The 21,341-nt window shown below is 36.2% G+C and overlaps 2 protein-coding genes across 2 annotated transcripts in view; one reads left to right on the plus strand and one right to left on the minus strand.

Annotated features, from left to right (window-relative positions):
- Positions 1-4,145, minus strand: LOC135074430 (uridine 5'-monophosphate synthase-like). The gene is made up of 5 exons (XM_063968721.1): positions 3,913-4,145; positions 3,357-3,831; positions 2,805-3,274; positions 2,481-2,592; positions 1-1,497 (listed from the first exon to the last, which is right to left on the minus strand). Exons 1-5 carry the CDS (start codon positions 4,057-4,059, stop codon positions 1,277-1,279), a joined length of 1,425 nt encoding a protein of 474 aa, XP_063824791.1. The 5' UTR covers positions 4,060-4,145; the 3' UTR covers positions 1-1,276.
- A 5,410-nt stretch (positions 4,146-9,555) lies between these two features.
- LOC135074431 (zinc finger protein 260-like) overlaps positions 9,556-21,341 on the plus strand; it is a 32,681-nt gene continuing 20,895 nt past the window's right edge. The window contains exons 1-5 of the mRNA XM_063968722.1: positions 9,556-9,656; positions 10,197-10,237; positions 11,814-12,021; positions 20,055-20,221; positions 20,542-20,756. Coding sequence (XP_063824792.1) covers positions 10,219-10,237; positions 11,814-12,021; positions 20,055-20,221; positions 20,542-20,756 — 609 coding nt within the window. The 5' untranslated portion in view covers positions 9,556-9,656; positions 10,197-10,218. The remainder of the gene's footprint in view (positions 9,657-10,196; positions 10,238-11,813; positions 12,022-20,054; positions 20,222-20,541; positions 20,757-21,341) is intronic.

Here is a 21,341-nt window from a genome sequence, read left to right on the forward strand (position 1 = left end):
TTTAAGAAATTATGTTTTATTTACATTAATCATATGACATTTAATTAAAACCTCTATATTGATTTTTTGATATTTTAATCAATCGATATTTTGATCGTTCGATGAAACGTGTTCGATATTCGATATGGTGTAGGTAACCCGGTGGTACTAGCCATTACGGAGCGTGGAAAGAGGAGATAGCGTAGCACAAGTCTACATGCTCTGCGAGGATAGTAACCTATCCATGATGTTGCCTTTGTCATTAGTCGCGCGCAGTTTTGCGGCGATCACAAACATCTCGCCGACACTAATTTTATACATTATTATACATTTGTTTAAAATTTAATTCCTAATCTCACATCTACGTAAGATGAAATTAACGCCATAAGGCATTATCTGGCAGTTATTATTTGGACTAAAGCAGAGCAGAAATATTTCTTCCCATTCTCTTTCTATTTTAAACGATATCGATTGACTTCGATCATTCTATCGATTTACTTGCTCCTGTATCGATGATTTTGTCCATGCAACGACATTTGCCAACGGATTTTTGGGTTTATTCCCGTTAATTATTAAGCGTCTATTATTATTTCACTATATTCCCGTGTTTCCACTGGTGGGGAATTGGGGACAACTGAAATAAACCAATTTTTGGGTAATAAATCACATTTTTGTTTCACGTCTCAAAGTATTACATTGCATCTCTGTTAAATAATATCTCCTTCCTTACATCCAAATATAAATAGATAAATATACCTACATAAAATTTGAAAGAACCACTTCAAAAATATCTAATGTAAAAAATATAATAATTCACAGGATACGCTATATATCAAAAGAAAATTGCAAAAACTTGAACATAATATGTTCAATTATATTATAATTAGTACCTATAAGATTTTTTTTTTATAAAATATCAAGTAAACATTCAACAAAATATGTATCTGTTAAGTAATTCTTTTGTTTCTTGTACAAAATGCTTGCCTTAATTATTAATAACATAATTAGGAATGTAATGGGGTCATATTTCATAATTATTTTTTATCACAGATATCATTATTTTAAATTGTAGGATGTTAACCAAACAAGAGATAAAACTGAAAGATAACTTCTGATAAATCTTCATAGTAGTAGGCACTCACAGTTTTCTTAAAGAGCAAGTATAGTAAACTGAACTATCAATAAAAATAAAATGTTTCCTGAGGAGCGAATTTTTGAGGCAGAATGTCCATTTATAATTTTTTGCTAAAGACAATGCTGTCTTGTACTTCTTAAATCATTTAAAATACTCTTTTCATTATTCCATTTTTCCAGACACTCTCTTGAGGTAGTTTTTCCATAGAGCCTCTTTGTAGACCAGTGCCTCAGCAGCGGGGTTCTTTGCGGACAGAATGCCTCGGCCCACAACCACGACGTCTGCGCCTTTCTCCAGCATTACCTTCTCTGGAGTGTTGTACACCTGGCCCAGATCGTCTTTGGTGCTTTCCAGCTGCACTCCTGGAGTCAATTGTATTAGACCTGGAATGTGAGAAGAGGCTTATTACAATAACTGTTTGCTTAAAAAAAATTGGTTAAACTTTAGCTACTGAGGTGGATTTAATTTCACGTAAACACCGACGTGGGGGCCTGAGAGGCCCGTACATATGTGTGCTTATTTTTAGGGTTTTATGCTTAATAATTATTAATAGTGGTTATATTTAAATATAATAAAACGATTTTTATGTAAATTATTTGTTAATAAATACGTATTATTTCAATATTTAGAAAACGTAGCATTTTTGGCAAAAATTTAATGAAATCATGATTCACAGTTATTATGAAAAATATTCATAAATTCAACAAATCAACTTAGAATCTTAATTTTCAATAGTCTTTTTAGCTAATGAAATATCAGTAATCCTAATATGAAATAGGGGGAAAAAATTACACACATCAAATAGTGCGAATTAAACACAGTCTGGATAAACTTGCTTTGCTCAGTGAAGGAAGGCATACATGTTTTTAAAATGTAGATTTCATTTGAATCTTCAAAATACATGTATGGCACTTGGTTTCATCGTTTAAATCTTGATAGACAGGTACAGGCTTATCATTTCCTAGCATACGTGCCAAAAACTACTGTTCTTCTATTTTTCGTTAAATGCTGGTTATTTTTACTTCCGAGATACCGCTTTCTCTCGGACGACGTACTGTGGGCTCCATATTATAGATTTTTTCAAATTATTTCAAGAAAAGACAACTAAATGAAAACTATAGACAAAAAAAGTTAGGCCAATACTAAGGTGGGGGCCTGAGAGGCCCACAAGAAACTTTTAAAAATTTACCTACTGAAATTGCGCGTGCAATCACGTGCACCGTTATTGACAGCCTCGGCGCAATGAAACTCGAAGGTACTAAAAGATTAGGGTGTGTCGTGCACGTGGGAGAGGAGAAATTCAACAATTTGACTTTTTTAAATAGTTTTTTCATTAATACTGACAAATAAAATATTTTGAACTTACCTGGTTGATTGAAAGTATTTTTGTTCTGACAAACAAATCCACAAATCAAATTCGGATAATTTGAAGCCATACTGACTGTTTTCTCTGTGTACTCTGGTGTGATAAGATTTCCCTGTAATGAGAATTGTTTAATGTAAGTATTAGTTTTTACTTGACTTTCTGTTAAAAAAATTACATTACATTTTAAAAGTTATATAACATTGCAAAAACAGATCTTATTGCCTAATGGCAATCTTATTGCCTAATGTTAATGCATTGTATGAAACAAATCAAAATATGCTGATTGGAGTAAATTGAATAATTATGGTTCAATTGAAACCTTACCTCACTACTCATCTCTGCCAATAAAAATACTCCTTGGCTAACACCGTTGGTTGCCCCATTGATGGCTTTAAGAATTCCCTCTCCAGGCAAAGAATGTGCGGTTACACAATCAGCCCACTCTGAAACTTTATGCAATCCTTTTGCATACTGCAAAGATACAGTATTTCCAATATCTGCGTACTTTCTATCTTCCAATATAAGAAAGTTGAATCTTTTTGCCAAACTTTTAAGCCTGGTTATGAAGTCCGTACTGAAGTCTTCAATAATATCAGCATGTGTCTTCACTAAGCACACATGTTCACCAACTTTTTCCAACAAATCCAATATACTTGTGGTTGTAGTTAAGTCAACAGACACACAAAGATTGGTTTTCTTTGTTGCCATAACATCAAACAGCTGCTTAGCAATTTCATTGGTTGCTAATTCTGCCCTTTTCTCAAATGTGAGGTGTGTGCGGTCTTTAGGTTTCTCTGTAAAAATGTTAAGATAACAATGTCATTATTTTACAATAAATAATGCAAATAATTATGAATAGAAAAAATAATGAAGTACCTGAAGTTGGTGCTTTTGTATTTCGAAGATAATCTTGAACCTTAAGAGCCATATCCTTGTCAATCTTTTTATTCTTCAGCAATATATTAATTAAATTTGTCATTGTGAACAATGATTTTACAGATACATCATTTGCAGCAAGGTTCTCCCGTCCACCTTGTTCTCGGTCCAGGATGATAATAGCTTCTTGGGCTACCAAGCCTTCTCTACGAAGGTCTTTTACAGTTTCCAGCACGCTGGAGCCTGATGTCACTACATCTTCAATAATGAGGCACTTCTGGCCCGCTTTGTAATGACCTTCAATCATTTTCTTTGTACCATAAGCTTTGGCCTCCTTACGCCTCATCAGCATAGGTATCTTGGCCTCTACACTCAGCAATGTGGCTATCGGCAAAGCTGTGTAAGGTACACCACACAAATGATCACATTTACTGCCTTCTAGTGCATGATCTTGTATGAGGCGAGATATTATTTGCTGGAATAAACAATACAGCAATTATCACTTCTGGACATTTAACTCTATGTTAATAATTCAAAATTAATCAAAACAACATACCATCACATCAGGATAACTAACTATAACCCTCAAATCAAAATAAACCGGTGTAGTTAATCCACTTTTAGTCGTGAATTCGCCAAACTTTATGGCATTTATTTCAAAAAGCTGTACAGCCAAGGACTCAAGTTTTAATTCTTCACTCATTATGTAAGTTTATTTTAGAACAAACTACGAATTTTTAAATAAAAACAAAACCCACGCGAGACGAGCGAAGAAAATGAATGAATGATGACAAATGTCAGATGACATGACACGAACGAATGGAGCGAATGTTGAATTCGGTCATAGATATGGATTAGAGTAGATTACACTCTAATCCATATCTGTGAGATTACAGATATGGATTAGAGTAGATACAGCAAGTTGATCGTCAAAGCGTGCCATTCCGATATGTCCAAATGGACATACATGGTCGAGTGATGTACACGTTGTTAATTGTTAGCCGATTACAACAATCGGTAACGATGATTTTACGAGGACAGTAGTACGAACACGGTAAAATTAATAAATTATTAACGGATTGAGAATTGTAATTAACAGCACAAGTAACAAATAATTAATTAGAATAAAGTAGCAGTAGAAGAAGTATAAAGTAGGATTGTTTTTAATACATATCCTGCGATGTACTATTAAGAGTAATGTATGTGGTGCACTCATACCGATCCCAAGGAACCGTACTTAATCATAACATTATGACACACACAGATCCGTGTATTCATACACCAGACAAGTTTTTGTATTGAATCGCTGGTAGGGTGAAAAATATAATGAGATTTGACGATTTGTAAGAATTAATTTATTTAAAGAGGAAAATAAAGATGTTTTTGGTTTTTTATCGGGCCCCCGGGAAATCCCTAGTGCCAGACTTTTTCAAATAGACAGAGTAGAGGCATCTGCTTAAGGGAGTTCTATAATTTTGCCATTACCTTTTTTATAAATAACGGGGGAAGAACAATTTTATTCAAACCTTTTGATTTGTTTTGATTATTTTATAGGGCTCGTCTAAAGCACAATACTATTCATTGCACTTATAATATAATTATGAAGAAAAATCTTTTGTGTTTCATTTTCACTTCGAAGGATTTTTACCACATTGAATTTTGTCGTTTAGAAATTTAATATCTTCAAAACTAGGTACCTGACTTAGCTTTATGAAAAAAAACGTATTGGCAAAACTACGCATTTTTACATTTATTAAAAATAAAAAGCTTGAGTAAATAGTTTTTATTTTATAAAACTAGGTCAGGTACTTACTAGGATAGTTAAAAGTATGGAATTAAGTATGAATTACTAGTAGTACTATATAACATAATGAAATACCAATCATTACTTTCATAAACATTAGGCACAACAACAAAAATATTATTTGCAAATTAATAATGTAGAATAAAGTCTACCGCTACAAAATTATTTTAATCCACAGTCAGACTAGCTATAAATTTAACTAAATATCAGTTTTATCGGAATTAATTAATTTTCGAATCGATTCATACGATATTTTTCGATGACTTTGCGAATGCAGTACGATGATACGATTACTTTTACGTTGCGGCAATCACTAAAATTCGCTAAAATGACACTAATGACGTTTAAAAAGTGGCACGCTCGGCTTCATACAATTTTTGACCTGAATGTCTCCAACTTCCTCATTGGCCCTAGAGCAATTCCAAGTATACCATCAATAAAAGCCTAATTAGAGTCATCAAACCTCTCAGCCATTCAATTAGAGCCATTAGAACTTCATAACTATGAGTTGTTTTCTGTGTGTAAGCTGAGGACACGTGTCCCCAGCTGACACATCTGTATCTTCGTAAATATTTATGCTACGATAATGAATTATACCTCAAAAATTACAGTCGAATCCAAATAGTAGGCTTTCCAATTTTCAAGACTTTAGCTCAAATACTGTTAAAACCACGATCAAAAAACTATGTGCGAGCTGGAGTACCGTGTCTCCAGCTTACACATCTGTATCTTTGTAAATATTTAAGCTACATCAATGTTTTATATCTCATAAATTAAAGTCGAATAAAAAAACCCGACTTCAAATCTTTCAAAGCTTTATCTGGAACCGTTTTCGAACTACGAACCGATATGTATGTGTAAGCTGGTGACACGTAACACACGGTGGATTATTAAAACCGTATAAGTTAGAGTTGCGTTTTAAAGATCAAATAATTTGTTATAATTAAAGTACACACGAGACATAATTTCAAATCTCTAGGCCTCTTAGTTTCAGAATTAAAAGCCAAAAACTATTTTCCCGCCAAATAATTCAAATAATGTGGGTCGACTGCGACGTTGCCGTTCCGTGCGTCCACTAGAGCAGTCGAATTTGAACCTAAAAACTAGTAGCGTTTGAATCATTTTTATTTGTAGTTTAAATCATTTAATTTCGATTATAAGAATTTTAGACTTGGAGCCGGCTGATTTGTGTATTGAGTACCTAATAACCTATATTTTATTAATAAGAAAAAGTTAGGTAAAACAAAATTATATTTTAACCTTTAACTACTGACGTGGGGGCCTCTCAGGCCTTGCAAAAGTCAAATTGTTGAATTTCTCCTCTCCCACGTGCACGACACACCCGAATCTTTTAGTACCTTCGAGTTTCATTGCACCGAGGCTGTCAACAACGGTGCACGTGATTGCACGTGCAATTTTAGTAGGTAAATTAATTTTAAAGTTTCTTGTGGGCCTCTCAGGCCCCCACCTCAGTATTGGCGTAACTTTTTTTGTCTATAGTTTTCATTTAGTTGTCGTCTTTTCTTGAAATAATTTGAAAAATCTATAATATGAAGCCCACAGTACGTCGTCCGAGAGAAAGCGGTATCTCGGAAGTAAAAATAACCAGCATTTAACGAAAAATAGAAGAACAGTAGTTTTTGGCACGTATGCTAGGAAATGATAAGCCTGTACCTGACTATCAAGATTTAAACGATGAAACCAAGTACCATACATGTATTTTGAAGATTCAAATGAAATCTACATTTTAAAAACATGTATGGCTTCCTTCACTGAGCAAAGCAAGTTTATCCAGACTGTGTTTAATTCGTACTATTTGATGTGTGTAATTTTTTTCCCCCTATTTCATATTAGGATTACTGATATATCATTAGCTAAAAAGACTATTGAAAATTAAGATTCTAAGTTGATTTGTTGAATTTATGAATATTTTTCATGATAACTTTGTGAATCATGATTTTATGAAATTTTTGCCAAAAATGCTACATGTTTTCTAAATATTAAAATAATACGTACTTATTAACAAATAATTTACATAAAAATCGTTTTATTGTATTTGAATATAACCACTATTAATAATTATTTAGCATAAAACCCTAAAAAGATTATATATTTTTAAATATAAGCACACATAAAATATGTACGGGCCTCTCAGGCCCCCACGTCAGTGTTTACGTGAAATTAAATCCACCTCAGTAGCTAAAGGTTAATATACAAGTAACGAACTTGTTTCCAAAGGCTCAAATATTTGTGGCGTTTCTAAACGCAACCACTTTAATTTTTATTTAAATACCGTGAAGTCCTACGATTCTGCTACGTCAAGTGGCAAAAATGGGCAACAACTATATTTTGATCTATGGTTACAAACAGATTTTGCTCTATGACAAACACAGTTGACAATGAGGGTTTTCGCGATTGAAAAATCCGCCAGATGGCAATAAGTAGACGCGAGGTCCAAATGCTGCGTTATTGGTGGATTTTGACATATCTGTCAATGTCATGTCAAAAATAACCAATCATGCAGCATTTGGACCTCGCGTCTACGTATTGCCATCTGGCGGATTTTCCAATCGCGAAAACCCTCATTTAATTCTTCTTCTTTTGTTGAAGAATCAAATAAAAAAAAAAAATAACTACAAGAATAAGCGAACTTAACGACATATACAAGGTTTCCCAAAAAGTACTGTCAAGCCGAAGCCCAGAGGTAGAGTATCACTAGGGCTACCCGAATACTCGATTTTTTCAAGTTATTTATAATTTTCAGATGATTTATGATGATGATGAAAATCTTTATCATATTTCAAAAACCGGGATAAAATCTATCCTACGTCCTTTCCCGGGACTCAACCATTATTTATTATTATTTATTTATAAAATATAGGTTATTAGGTACTCAATACACAAATCAGCCGGCTCCTAGTCTAAAATTCTTATAATCGAAATTAAATGATTTAAACTACAAATAAAAATGATTCAAACGCTACTAGTTTTTAGGTTCAAATTCGACTGCTCTAGTGGACGCACGGAACGGCAACGTCGCAGTCGACCCACATTATTTGAATTATTTGGCGGGAAAATAGTTTTTGGCTTTTAATTCTGAAACTAAGAGGCCTAGAGATTTGAAATTGTCTCGTGTGTACTTTAATTATAACGAATTATTTGATCTTTAAAACGCAACTCTAACTTATACGGTTTTAATAATCCACCGTGTGTTACGTGTCACCAGAGCCCCGATTACGGTAACTTTTATAACGTCTACAATCCAGACGCGTTTCTGATTCTGCGATACGATTGGTCAAAACAGCTGACGTACGCTGTTGAACGACCAATCGTATCGCAGAATCGAGAAGCGTGTCTGGATTGTTGACGTTAAAAATTACCGTAATCGGGGCTCAGCTTACACATACATATCGGTTCGTAGTTCGAAAACGGTTCCAGATAAAGCTTTGAAAGATTTGAAGTCGGGTTTTTTTATTCGACTTTAATTTATGAGATATAAAACATTGATGTAGCTTAAATATTTACAAAGATACAGATGTGTAAGCTGGAGACACGGTACTCCAGCTCGCACATAGTTTTTTGATCGTGGTTTTAACAGTATTTGAGCTAAAGTCTTGAAAATTGGAAAGCCTACTATTTGGATTCGACTGTAATTTTTGAGGTATAATTCATTATCGTAGCATAAATATTTACGAAGATACAGATGTGTCAGCTGGGGACACGTGTCCTCAGCTTACACACAGAAAACAACTCATAGTTATGAAGTTCTGATGGCTCTAATTTAATGACTGAGAGGTTTGATGACTCTAATTAGGCTTTTATTGATGGTATACTTGGAATTGCTCTAGGGCCAATGAGGAAGTTGGAGACATTCAGGTCAATTTTTGACACATGCTGCATCTATCCATATCTGTGAATTCGGTGGTTGAATTAAAAATTATCAGTGAGTGAGATCCGAAACTCTTAAATTTTTTAAAAATAAATCTTAATAAAGTAACTTAATTTGATTTTTTTTTTTTAAATGTGTATTTTCTAAAAAAATGTATCAAAATAGCTCATTAATTTAACAACTTCTGCGTTATTCCCTTCTTTTCTGAATGAACCATTCATTCTTTCCCGATTAGGAAATTTGTGTTTTAAACTAATGTCGAAAGAGTTCAGTTTTGCTTTGACACTTTATTAAGTTTGGCGAGAAGTTTGAGAAATGTAGATTTCTTAATTATAGACCTTATTCTCAGGAAACAAGAAACACAATTTAGATGGAGGCTATGTTAGAATGAAAGAGATAAATTTTAATAGTTTGCATCGCGATCGCACGCACCCTTCCCTGTCAAGTGATGTTTTCCCTTTCTCCCTCCCTCCACTCCATCCCAAACAAATTCATTCATTCATTCTAGTCTCGGACGTTGTGTAGTGGTGTGGTGTAGTGAAGGTTTTACTATTTTGTGTTTACTTTTTACTTGTTTTGGAGATTTCCTGGTTTTTTATACATTTATGTGAGTGAGACAGTGCGTAGATTTATAATACATAGGATTTTGCTTCTTTATTGAGTAAGTTTTATATTAATTGAATATGAAGAATGTCTGCGAAAATGCAAATTCTTTTAAAGTTTTTGGCGCCACAAATTAAATTCACGAACAAGTTTTCGATAAGTAATATAATTATTGTGTGTGACAACTTAGTTTAGGTACCTACCTACAAATGCCTTTTCTATTTTATCGACAGGCAGGTAGCGGAATTTGAATCAATGTTAGGGTTAGGTAAAACCCACCCTTCGTAACGGTCCGACTCCGATCCGAAGTGGGGTCCCCTCCCGTGTGTAGGGGATCGGGGAAGTTAGGGTAGACAAAGGGTAGTCACCCCTATTCGGAGGGGAGCTTGGGCCTTGGGCGTTATCGGTGAGGTTGGGACTGCTAAGTATAACTCCCTGTATCCCGTCCAGTTGGCCGGTCGTCATCCGCGCAAAGTTTTCGTTACAACTTTTTGTCGATCTTATTTTGTTTCAAGTATCGCTGACGATCCTTTCTTGTTTTCAGATAATTTTATCAGTGTTAAATTATGGAGAACCCCATAGATGGTAAGTTAAATAATGTTTTTAAATGCTGTTTGTACCTACTTGCTTAAATAAGTATTTTTTACCTACGTTATAACATACCTACTAAGTTAACAACTGATACTTGACAAAATCCAAAACTATACATTCCATGTCAAGTTGTAAAAGTAGGGTAATTGCGCCGGTTTTCCGTCCAGCTCCTGTTTTCGTCCATTTGACCGACTTGCCACAAACAAATACGGAAAATTAGAATACAAACCTAACTTTCCGTGCAAGTTTGGACTTGTTACAATCTATAATATCTAAGTAACAGTTCTGCCTGCATGAAAATGTAATTTGACAAGTAATAACTCCAAAAAAATCTACGGAAGTTGTTGCTGCACACATGTGAATGGAAAACGTCGTCAAGTTAGAAAAAAAACGTGCCGGTAGGGAACTTTGATGGTATGTTTAATTACTGTTTTAGCTACTTTACGTAATGTTTTTGGCACGTATGTCTAATTATTAGCATAATAAACACTTTTTTAAGGGTTTATTAAAGTTTTTGTATAGAAATCTTAGATAATTAAGTGGACTAATACAAGCATAACAATTTTGCAAGATTTTGGTTTTCGTCCACGTGGACGGAAACCCTGACACCTAGTTAATATTTTTAATAATCATTTTACTTCAATGGACCTACAAAATACAATGTTTTTTCTTCCAATATGATCTTTATTGCTATTTTATTAAACATTTTAGTTTACGTCCACTTTTTAACAGTGATAAACCCATAAAAACCGTTAAAAAGATGTGGACGAAAACAAAAAACAGCTTTAAACGTTGTTGTGTTTTCGTCCATGACGTCATGCGCAAGCACTGGGGTGGACGAAAACCAAAATTAGCTATTCCTGTAGATTAGTTTTCGTCCATTTGTCCTTCGACCTATTGCAAAATTTTCCTAAATTTAGGTAAGAAACTTGTTTAAATCTTTTTGATATCATTTGAAAGCTAACAAAATTACCTTTCAAATGGTATACCACAATCCATAGTTACTGTATTGTAGAATTGGTTTTAAGTTAATAATTCAACTGCACCCTTTTTTCTACACAGTGGTCGAAAACTAGCGTACACTAGGACGAAAACTGATTTTTTTGGACGAAAACTAGTGAAATCGCCTCTTTTGCATAAAATATTTTTTATAAAAAAACCCGTGATATTTACTTATTGTCATATAATATTAACGTAAAGTAGACTATATAAGGACTAAAATGACATATGATACATATGAGTAAGGGTATTTTAAAATATTCATTTCGCATCACAAAGTTGGCAACTCCGATAATTGGACGAAAACTAGCGCACTTACCCTATAGTTATTTCTTTGAGAACTTTGTTTTTCATTTTGTTGAAAGACGTGTTCTTCTTATAAATGAACTAAAGTATCCTACTTACAAGCTACTTACTTAAAAAACCTTAAGACCACTTTTAGCGATATGCTATAAAAGAGCTACATATTATTATACGACCATAAAAAATACTTACCGATAAGAAACTCTTATTAGCAACTAAATACATCGTATTGTCATCGCCATGGACTGAAGCACTCACTCTCTTTCAGAGTCTGACCCCAATTACATGGAGTACGCTCTGAAACGGAGTCTGTTGTCCAGGAACAAGTTGGCCATAATCCTGAAAGGGCCTGACGGCGACACCGAATACTGCTGCGTGGAGTGCCCGGTCAAGTACAAGGATATTGAGCAATTACAGCTGCACTTGTGTGTGCACACCAAGCAGTATAGGTTCTTATGCAGGATTTGCGGCACTGGGTGGGTAGCATTTAGAATAGAATAGAATAGAACATTTTTATTCAGCATTTAACATTTAGGTGCATACATGTCAGAGGTTAACATTATTGAGCCATGCTGAAAAAGCGCCCATTTAGCGAAAATCGTAACATGACACAGGTCGTCAAGTCACGAAGCTGGTTTTCAGCAGGTACCATTTCAGTTCCCCAGCGTGTATTATTGTTATGATGGTCATTTAATTTTGTTTGTTGAGCACTAAAGATTTGTGCACATAACTGCAGATTACCACGGTCCGGTTCCTATTGCAGGACCTCAAAATTGTATGGGAATAAAAAAAAACCGGCCAAGTGCGAGTCGGGCTCGCACACCGAGGGTTCCGCCGTACAAACGTAGCGGTTTACAATTTATGACGTATTAAATCAAATTACTTACTTGATTCCGTTGCGAGTAGTGGCGAATTTCAAAATATGCGGTATGATTATTTTTTATTTATTTATTTTTCCTATATTTGCATTATAGGTACCTACCTCAGCGTTTTGAATTTTTGCGTTGATTTAGAATTTCTCACAGTTTAGAGGCAATTAGATTTAAGAAGTGTTTGATATGAATTTCAACTTTAATATCTCTACGCGTTCATGTGAAAAAGGGTAGGTAGTAAGTTTATAATATTAAAAAAATATTTTGTCATGTAAGCAAAAATAATATTTTAAATTTTATATAACTTCAAATTTATCATTTTCGCAATTTTTCCTTTATCTGTACTATATAACGTTGCTTCGTGCCGAATTTCAAGATTCTGAGTTCACAGGAAGTACCTTGTAGGTTTTGATTCCCTAGCGTGTGACGGAAATTCGTCTAAGGTGTCGGTATAAACTGCTGTATCTTTTGATCGCGTTAACTTAGAAGTTTGATTTTTTTACTTCTTAAAGGGACAATAGATCTAGGTATTTGGTATAAATTTCAATTTGATACCTTTATTCGTTCGTGAGAAATAAGGTAGTAAGTTTCATTTTATTAAAATATTTTTATTATATTATATAACTAAAAAAATGAAATTTTCGCAATTTTTCCTATATTTGCATTATATGACAATGCTTTATGCCAAATTTCAAGATTCTGAGTTTACGGGAAGTATCCTGTAGGTTTTGATTCCTTTGCGAGTGTCGAAAATTTGTTGAAAATATCGACATAATCGGCTGTATCTTTTGATTGGCTTGGCTTAGAAGTTTGATATTTTCACAGCTTAAAGGGACAATAGACCTGAGTATTTCATGTGAATTTCAGCTTGATACGTTCACGCGTTCTTGAGATAAAGGGTCTTGACAGACGGACGGACGGACAACAAAGTGATCCTATAAGGGTTCCGTTTTTTCCTTATGAGGTACGGAACCCTAAAAATACGCGTGCGTCGCTTGTTTTACAATCAATTTGCCAAAGTTCTAACTCGCTCATTGAATTTTTAATGTTACTACACCTCAATACTTTTATTTTAAAATCCTACTAATATTATAAATGCAAAAGTTTGGATGTCTGGATGTTTGTTAAGTACTCTTTCACGCAAAATCTACTGAAGAGATTTTGATGAAACTTTACAGTATTATTGTTTGTAACCCAGAATAACATATAGGCTATAATTTACGACGATCTGTTACAAACTAAATTTCATGCGGATGAAACCGCGCGCAAAAGCTATAGTGTAACATAATAATATACCTACCTACCTACTTTTTAAATTTTAATAACTTTGAACGAAACTTCGAAACTGAAACGGCCCTATTTTCGGGGGCGCTTTATAAGATAAGATAAGATAAGATAAGATAATACTTTATTGCCTCGTTTTTACATGCTTTACAAACATAGAAATATAAACAAAAAAATTACATTAAAAAACATAAGAGGCAAAAGGATGAGGCTCAGCATATGCGAGGTCAAGCATACCCTACCCCGCGCTGATTTTCAGCCTCCTCCTTTTCCCTTAGTTGGAAGGTGGGAAACAACCAGTAAAAAGGGGAGGAGGGCAAGATTAAACAGGGGTAATTAAAATACAAAAACAAAAACCCTATAAATACAAAGACAATATGTATGTACGGTACTCGTTAGTTTCAGTTGATTGTGTGTGTACATGTGAGACGTGAGTGTTGTGTGTGTTGGTGTATGTTTGTTAGTGTATTTGCGTATAAAAGGAATTTAGGTTGGGATGAGTGGAAAAAAAAAAAACTGCCTCAAAGACAAATGTTTCCAGTAGGCGTGCTTCAAGTCTTCCGCGACATTTTGTTTCTGGGACAAAGCCTTTTTGTACATATTTTTAAAATATTGACCGCTAGTTTTTTTTCTCAGGGGTGGAGGAAGGTCGTTCCATATTTTTGTTGCGGAAAACCTGAAACTTCCCCTGTATCGGGAAGTCCTGTGTTTAGGAACCCTGAGTAGATTTTGCGCCGTAGAACGGAGCAGCCTGAAGGCTTCATTCGTACGCCAATTTATTTTCTCATACAGGTATTCTGGTTTTTTATTCCATATTATTCTGTGGACGGTACATGCATAATGGAGTTCTCTCCTGCCCTTCATGTTGAGGATGTTATGTCGGTTCATATATGGAGTAATATACTGCCTTCTTGGAACGTTAAGGCTGAATCTGACACAAGCGTTTTGAACTCGCTGTATTGCTCTTTCCTGGCTACTACACAGTCTTGGACCATAAACATTACTACAGTAGTTAAAGGGGGAGAGTACCAACAGGTCTGTGAGAAGTATCCGTAATTCTTCTTTAATAAAAGGTCTAATTTTATATAGTATCTTTAGTTTGTAAAAGGCATTCCTTATTTTTATATTTATATGTTCTGTAAACTTTTGCTCGCCATCCAGTATTAATCCCAGGTTTCTTGCAGCATCAACCCGTTCCAGAGGTACACCGTTTATTTCGACCTTATCTTTGCAGTCAAGTACTGTTTGCATCTGTCTTTTAGTACCTAGGACCAGCACTTGCGATTTGCTTGCGTTGAGTACTAGTGAGTTCTTTTGTGACCAGTTGTAAATGTTGAGAAGATCTTCATTAATTCGAGCTATAGCAACTGCGGCATCACTGCCTTTGAAAGAGTAATATAACTGCGTGTCATCCGCGTAAGGATGGTATTTACAGGTTCTTATATTATCAGGTAGATCTGAGGTGAACAAAGAAAAGAGAAAAGGGCTTAATCGTGATCCCTGAGGGACTCCACGCTGTAGCTTCCCAGGTGATGATAGTCTTTCCTCACCGTTATCTGATTCAGTGATTACAATCTGTTCTCTCTCGACCAGAAAAGTTTTAAACCACTGGCAAGCATTTCTAGAAAAACCATATAGCTCTAATTTCCTTAGTAGGAGTTCTGGGTGCAAGCAGTCGAAGGCTCGAGAGTAGTCGAGCAAAACCATAATCGTACTCAGTCCGAGATCGGAAGCTTCTGTTATGTCATCAGTCACATGCAGAAGTGCTGTTTCCGTGCCATGTCCCTTGCGGAACCCGGACTGGAATTTTGGTATTATATTATTTCCTTCTATAAAGCTCACCACTTGCTTCAAAACTACCTCTTCCACGACCTTGGATAGAACCGGTAATATCGAAATTGGCCTCAAGTCTTTCAGATCCTCAATAGAGTTTTTTTTGGGTATGGGTCTTACTAAGGCTCTTTTCCAATCAGATGGGAATGTGCTTGTTTCAATTGATCTATTAATTATTGCTGTAATAATAGGTAGTGTACACGGTAACGTCGACTTGATCATTTCTATATTTAGATCATCATAACCAGTGGCTTTTGTTTTAATTTTGTGTATTATTTTTAGCACTTCTGCCTCAGTTGTTGGTTTCAGCTCAAACAAAGGACCTTGATATCGGCGGCCCTCCAAGTTCTCCTGATCTGTATCTGCACTACCACAAGAAGGAAGGTTCAAGAAGTGGGCATTAATTTTTTCGGGATTATTTAAATGGCTAGGCAGTAATTTAGAACACTCGTTACCTGTAAGACCGTGTTTTTTTAAGTGTCTAAATAGAATTTCCGGCTTTTTAGAATTTTTATTTATGAACTGATTAAAGTATGCTTTCTTTTCTCGTTTAATGGTTGCCGTTGCGAAGTTTCTAAGGTCGCGATAGTAGTTCTTAGACGATTCTGTTTTATTTTTCAGAGCCTTTTCTAGAGCCGCATCCCTCAACTTCATAATAAATTTGACCGTGTCCGTAATCCACGGCTTTGGATTCTCTTTAAGTATTATATTCTTTTTAGGCGCATGCAAATCAAATAAGGCTAGTATATAGTGATTGAAAGCACTTACCATTTCGTCCACATTGCCAAGATCTTGAATAGACTCCCATGGGACTACTCGCAGATCCGCTTCGAATCGATCCCAGTTTATACTGCTGATCAATCTCCTTTTGCTTACCAACTTCAAAGGTTTTGGTTTTTTGATATTAAAATCTATTAAAACCATTGCATGATCACTAGTCCCAGTACTGTGTACTACTTGAGTAGCTTTACATCGTTCTGGAGAATCGGTCATAACTAAATCTAAAATGGTTTCCGTCGACTCTGTTACTCTTGTGGGCTCTTTAACTAGTTGGGTAAGATTATGCTGACGGCAAAAAGCGAAGAGGTCATTAGCTTGCGAGGAGCTATTGCTAAGGTCAATATTCAGATCTCCCAAGACACATGTGTAGTCACATCGTGCCATAGCTGTGGTGGATTCACTAAGGGAGTCGAGAGCATCAGCTACTCGAACACTTTCTGGCCTGTAGGCTGTCCCAATTGCAAGAGAAGCTCCAGGCAACCTGATTTCGAGCCACATCTGTTCAAGCAGTGAGGGTGGGTGCTGTCGCATTTTGCTATGAATATTTTTTTTAACATAGAAACCGACACCGCCACCAGACCTACCCTGACGCGCTCTGTGCATAAATGGCAATGCCAGATTTTGTATGGAAGGTGGCGTCTTTTTTTTTTCGCGCGGCCATCGACCAAACTTTGTTTTTTGATTACAAAATAGTGTAATAAACCAAACTTACTATGGCATGTATACCTCTAAACTCAGTCTGAACTGAGTTACGAGCATTAGAAGTTTGATGATTTTCATACTAGATTTGCTTTTTCCGCGCAAGTTTTATAAGAAATTGCAACAAAATTTTGCGCTATTTTTTTATTGCGCTGATTCTGCTGCATACTGATGTCTGGAGCCTTTAATGGATGGTATTGTTTGTTTTCACATACAATGTCACTATTTTGTTGCAATTTCTTACAAAACTTGCGAGCAAAAAGAAAATCTAGTATGTAAAATCATCAAACTTCTAATGCTCGTAACTCAGTTCAGACTGAGTTTAGGGGTATACATGTCATAGTAAGTTTGGTTTATTACACTATTTTGTTATCAAAAAACAAGGTTTGGTCGATGGCCGCGCGAAAAAAAAAAGACGCCAATTTCCGGCATTGTCTTTTGTAACCCGGTAGTGATGGTGCCAGACACTCATCTCCCTCCTTCAGCCAAGTCTCGTTGAGAGCTAGAACATCAGGTTGATGGTTCAAAATAGCCACCATAAAATTATCTTGTCCTGTATTTAGAGATCTAACATTCCACAACCCAAGTCGCAAACTGTGTTGCTTAGTGTTAGACATTTTCATTCGAATTAAAATGAAGTTTATTGTAAAAATTGTGTAGTGTGTATATGTGTGTGTTTTGTGTAAGTTTGGTTATGTGTTGTATAGTTTGCTTGAAAGTCAACGTACATACAGTAATATGTGTTTCTGCAGGAGTACCGTAATCAAATTTCTTTACAAAGTACAGATAAAAAAGCGTTCCAAATGTATACATTGAAAAATAGCATATTTCTAGATCAAACATGAACTTTACCAAAAACCTTTAACAAATCCGATTCCGAGCGCAATAGATGTCGTGCTTTACCTTGGTCTTGTCTAGTAAATATCTTTCCATCTCTTGTCCAAGTAAATTTAAAATTTGCATCTCGCGCCAATGAACGAGACCGTTGAAATAGTGCCCTATTGTGTTTAGTTAGTCGCTCATTAATATAAATAGGTGTCACAGGACTTGGCAGCTGCAGACCTTCGGTGTTGAGATCACGGCGCACACGGGCCGCATGCAGCAGGGAATCCCGCGTTGCACGGTGTACCAGCCGAACAGCCAAAGGTCGAGGTCGTGAACTATCAGTCATTAATCTTATTGGTCCAGCTCGTTCTACGCTTACAACGTCTCTCTCATCGAGGCTTACGCCTATTTTCTTCGCGATAGCCAATACTAAACCGAGACAATTCTCGTTACCCGTTTCTGGGCAGCCGGCTATCTCGACATCATTTGATAGAAAAGCTTGGTCGCGGATTGATATTTCGGTTTGCAAGTGAACTATCTTTTCCTCCAGAATGCCTACATCTGGCCTGCCCTCCAACTCCAGTACCTTTCCTTCAAGCTGTTCAATACGTGAGTTTTGTGCTTTGATGGTGTCTGTTAGAGAAGTGATAGCTTCGCGCAGGCTTTTTGTCTGGCTACAAATTAGTTCGCTCATGTAACGTTTCAGTTCTTCAAGCATTGCGTTGTCACCGACTGGGGTTTCAGTATTATCTGTATACAGATGATCTTCTGTAGGGTCCGCAGGCAGGCGCGCTGTTTTTGAACGGAAAGTCACATTATTAGCATCACTGTCTATGTGACCCCTTGTGTTCCCGGAGGGTATCGTGGAAGAAGATGCCTGTTGTTCCTTTTCTGTGTTTCGAATTGGTGTGTTTGTGTTTCCAGTCTTTGGTTGTTTACTCATACATAGAGGACACTTCCATCTATCCTTGCGTTCCATTAGGTCAAATAGTTTCTGACTGATATTAGCACACTCCAAGTCGTACGTCAACCTGCAGCTCATGCACTGTATAACGTTTCTCCTGGGCAACGTGTTCTTGCACCCACCACATATTTTCTGTGCAGTACTCATGATGAATCAGTGAAAATACAAAAAGATTGATAGAAGTATTGATCTTATCTCTCTGTACCCACAACGTGAGCAATGGTTCGACGTGTGACTGTGTGGGATTCTGCTGCAGGCGTTTCCTCCTTGTCAAAGAAAAAAAAAAAATTTTTTTTTTTTTTTTTCTTTCTTCACGTAGGTACTAGTTTGGTTTCCCTTAGGTACTTATTAATTATCACAAAAAATTAAAAAACATAATTAAAAAAAAAAGCAAAAACAAAAATAAAGTTCATCAAGGCTCGAACCGGCAATCGTTGCGTACAGTGCGGGCAAAAAATCCAATCAGCCACGCGCCGTGTAACTTGAGTGACGAATTGTCTGTACCTTATCGAGTAGTGAAGGCTATCCGTATAGTTTTTGTAAACAAGTTCGCTTTGCACTGTCACTACAAGATGAGTCACTGTCGTCCGTTGAATCGACGAGTTGGAAGTTTTGATTGCAATTTTTACACATAATTCACACTACAGCTTGGAGCCGATTTCACAGTTCGCAGGCATGATTATTCCTGCTTCTAATGGTGTATAATTTAAAGCGTAACTCAGACTTTTTACTACATTTTGCAATAATAAATCACGGAGACTCTAATACACGTCTATTTTTGACGAGGGCTACCCTCCTCCTGTCACACAAAAGCCACCTTCGGTCACACAAAAGCCCCTAAGTCTGCTAATCGTGGCGCTTATTATACTATTATTGTAACTCCCATGCTAAGTACTGTACTTAAACGACGACTTAGCGACTTGACTGTTATGTGTTTCTACTATTTATTGCTCCAAATAGGAAGCTATTTAGGTATGTACTCACCGTAGTGTTACATGGTGGTTTGTACTACATATAGTCCAAAACGACCATTGGCTGGAAGACGTAGCGTGGGCAGCAGGCTTCCTACTAGGTGGACCGACGATCTGGTGAAGGTCGCGGGAAGAGCCTGAATGCGAGCAGCGCAGGACCGTTCATTGTGGAAAATCTTGGAGAAGACCTTTGTCCAGCAGTGGACGTCATTCGGTTGAAACGAACGAACGAACGATAGTACAAAACATGTTCTGGTGACGTAAAATATTTTGCTTTTTAGGTTGAAAAGGAAAGAGCACTTGGACAGACATACTTTGGAGCACCAGGAGCTCCGCCCTCACAAGTGCGAAGACTGCGGCAAAGCCTTCAAGCGGAGGGAGCACCTTAACATCCACCTCACCATCCATAAGGACGACAAGACGTACGAGTGCTCGCTCTGCAACCGATGTAAGTTATTTCTGATAATGTTGGCCAATGGACTGACGATTGAAGATCGGGAAAACACCTAGATTCGGGCAGCACAGGATCCGTAGTTATGGAATTCCATGTCCAGCAGTGGATGGATTCAGTTTTTAAAACTTGTGGTTTGACTAACAGTAAAAACTGCTAGTGTGTAACCAGCTTAGTTATACCTATAGGGCTGCCGACGTGATAAATATCCAAATCTTCGGTTATTTGTTAAAAATAAATTCTATAAAATATTTTAATTGGTTAAAGCTCTATTTACTTAATTTGTCAATATAATAACAAACCTTCTCTTGTTACAGCTTTCCACCGCAAGGACCACCTTCAAAAGCATCTCCAAGTTCACAGCAAAGTGTTCGAATCCCATAACTTGCATCCAATGAGTGACCAAGAGCTCGAGGCACAGGTGAAAGAGGAAGTGAAGGAAGAGATATGCGATGAAGAAATATATGACGATGAAGGAAATCCTATTAAAGAAGAAGAAAGCTATGGGGACTACGAAATGCAAGAGTATGAGGTATTATTTTATAATTTTCTCTGTTTCTTCTAATTCGACCGGGCATGTAGCCTCAATTAACTAGTACTTACTTACATAAGCGAAATTAAATTTATATCTCAAAGTTGAAATACCACACTGTTGCTTTTTTTACTAGTCTGTTAAAAGAAAAGTAATAAATGTGGTCACGTTATTTGTCCCGAAATTCTAGCATTCAAATCTGGCAACCCTAGTGCCAAACCGGAATATCAACTAGGTACACCTATACTAGACCTTAGCCTCTGAATCAGGAATCCTACTTCGTAATAAATTATGCATTTTAAGGCTAGCCATACCCTGTGACATACATAAGATGTTAATGATCCGAATTCCAATGATGGGTAACCCCCCGCAGGTGGTGGGTCGCAGGGTATCGATTAATTAAACCTTACATTACATGTAGGTACCTACAAATCAAAACGTTTGTACCTGTATTTAATTTGAAACGTTCATTCATTCTGAACTTTATTCTAACAATAAATATTGGCAGTCTTATTTATCAGTGAAGTTTAAAAGTGTTTGTGGTTTTGGGTTTTTTATTTTGTTTTTTTACGTTCACGAGAATTC

This window comes from Ostrinia nubilalis, chromosome 9 (genome assembly GCF_963855985.1).
Source record: "Ostrinia nubilalis chromosome 9, ilOstNubi1.1, whole genome shotgun sequence".
Classification (NCBI taxonomy): domain Eukaryota; kingdom Metazoa; phylum Arthropoda; class Insecta; order Lepidoptera; family Crambidae; genus Ostrinia; species Ostrinia nubilalis.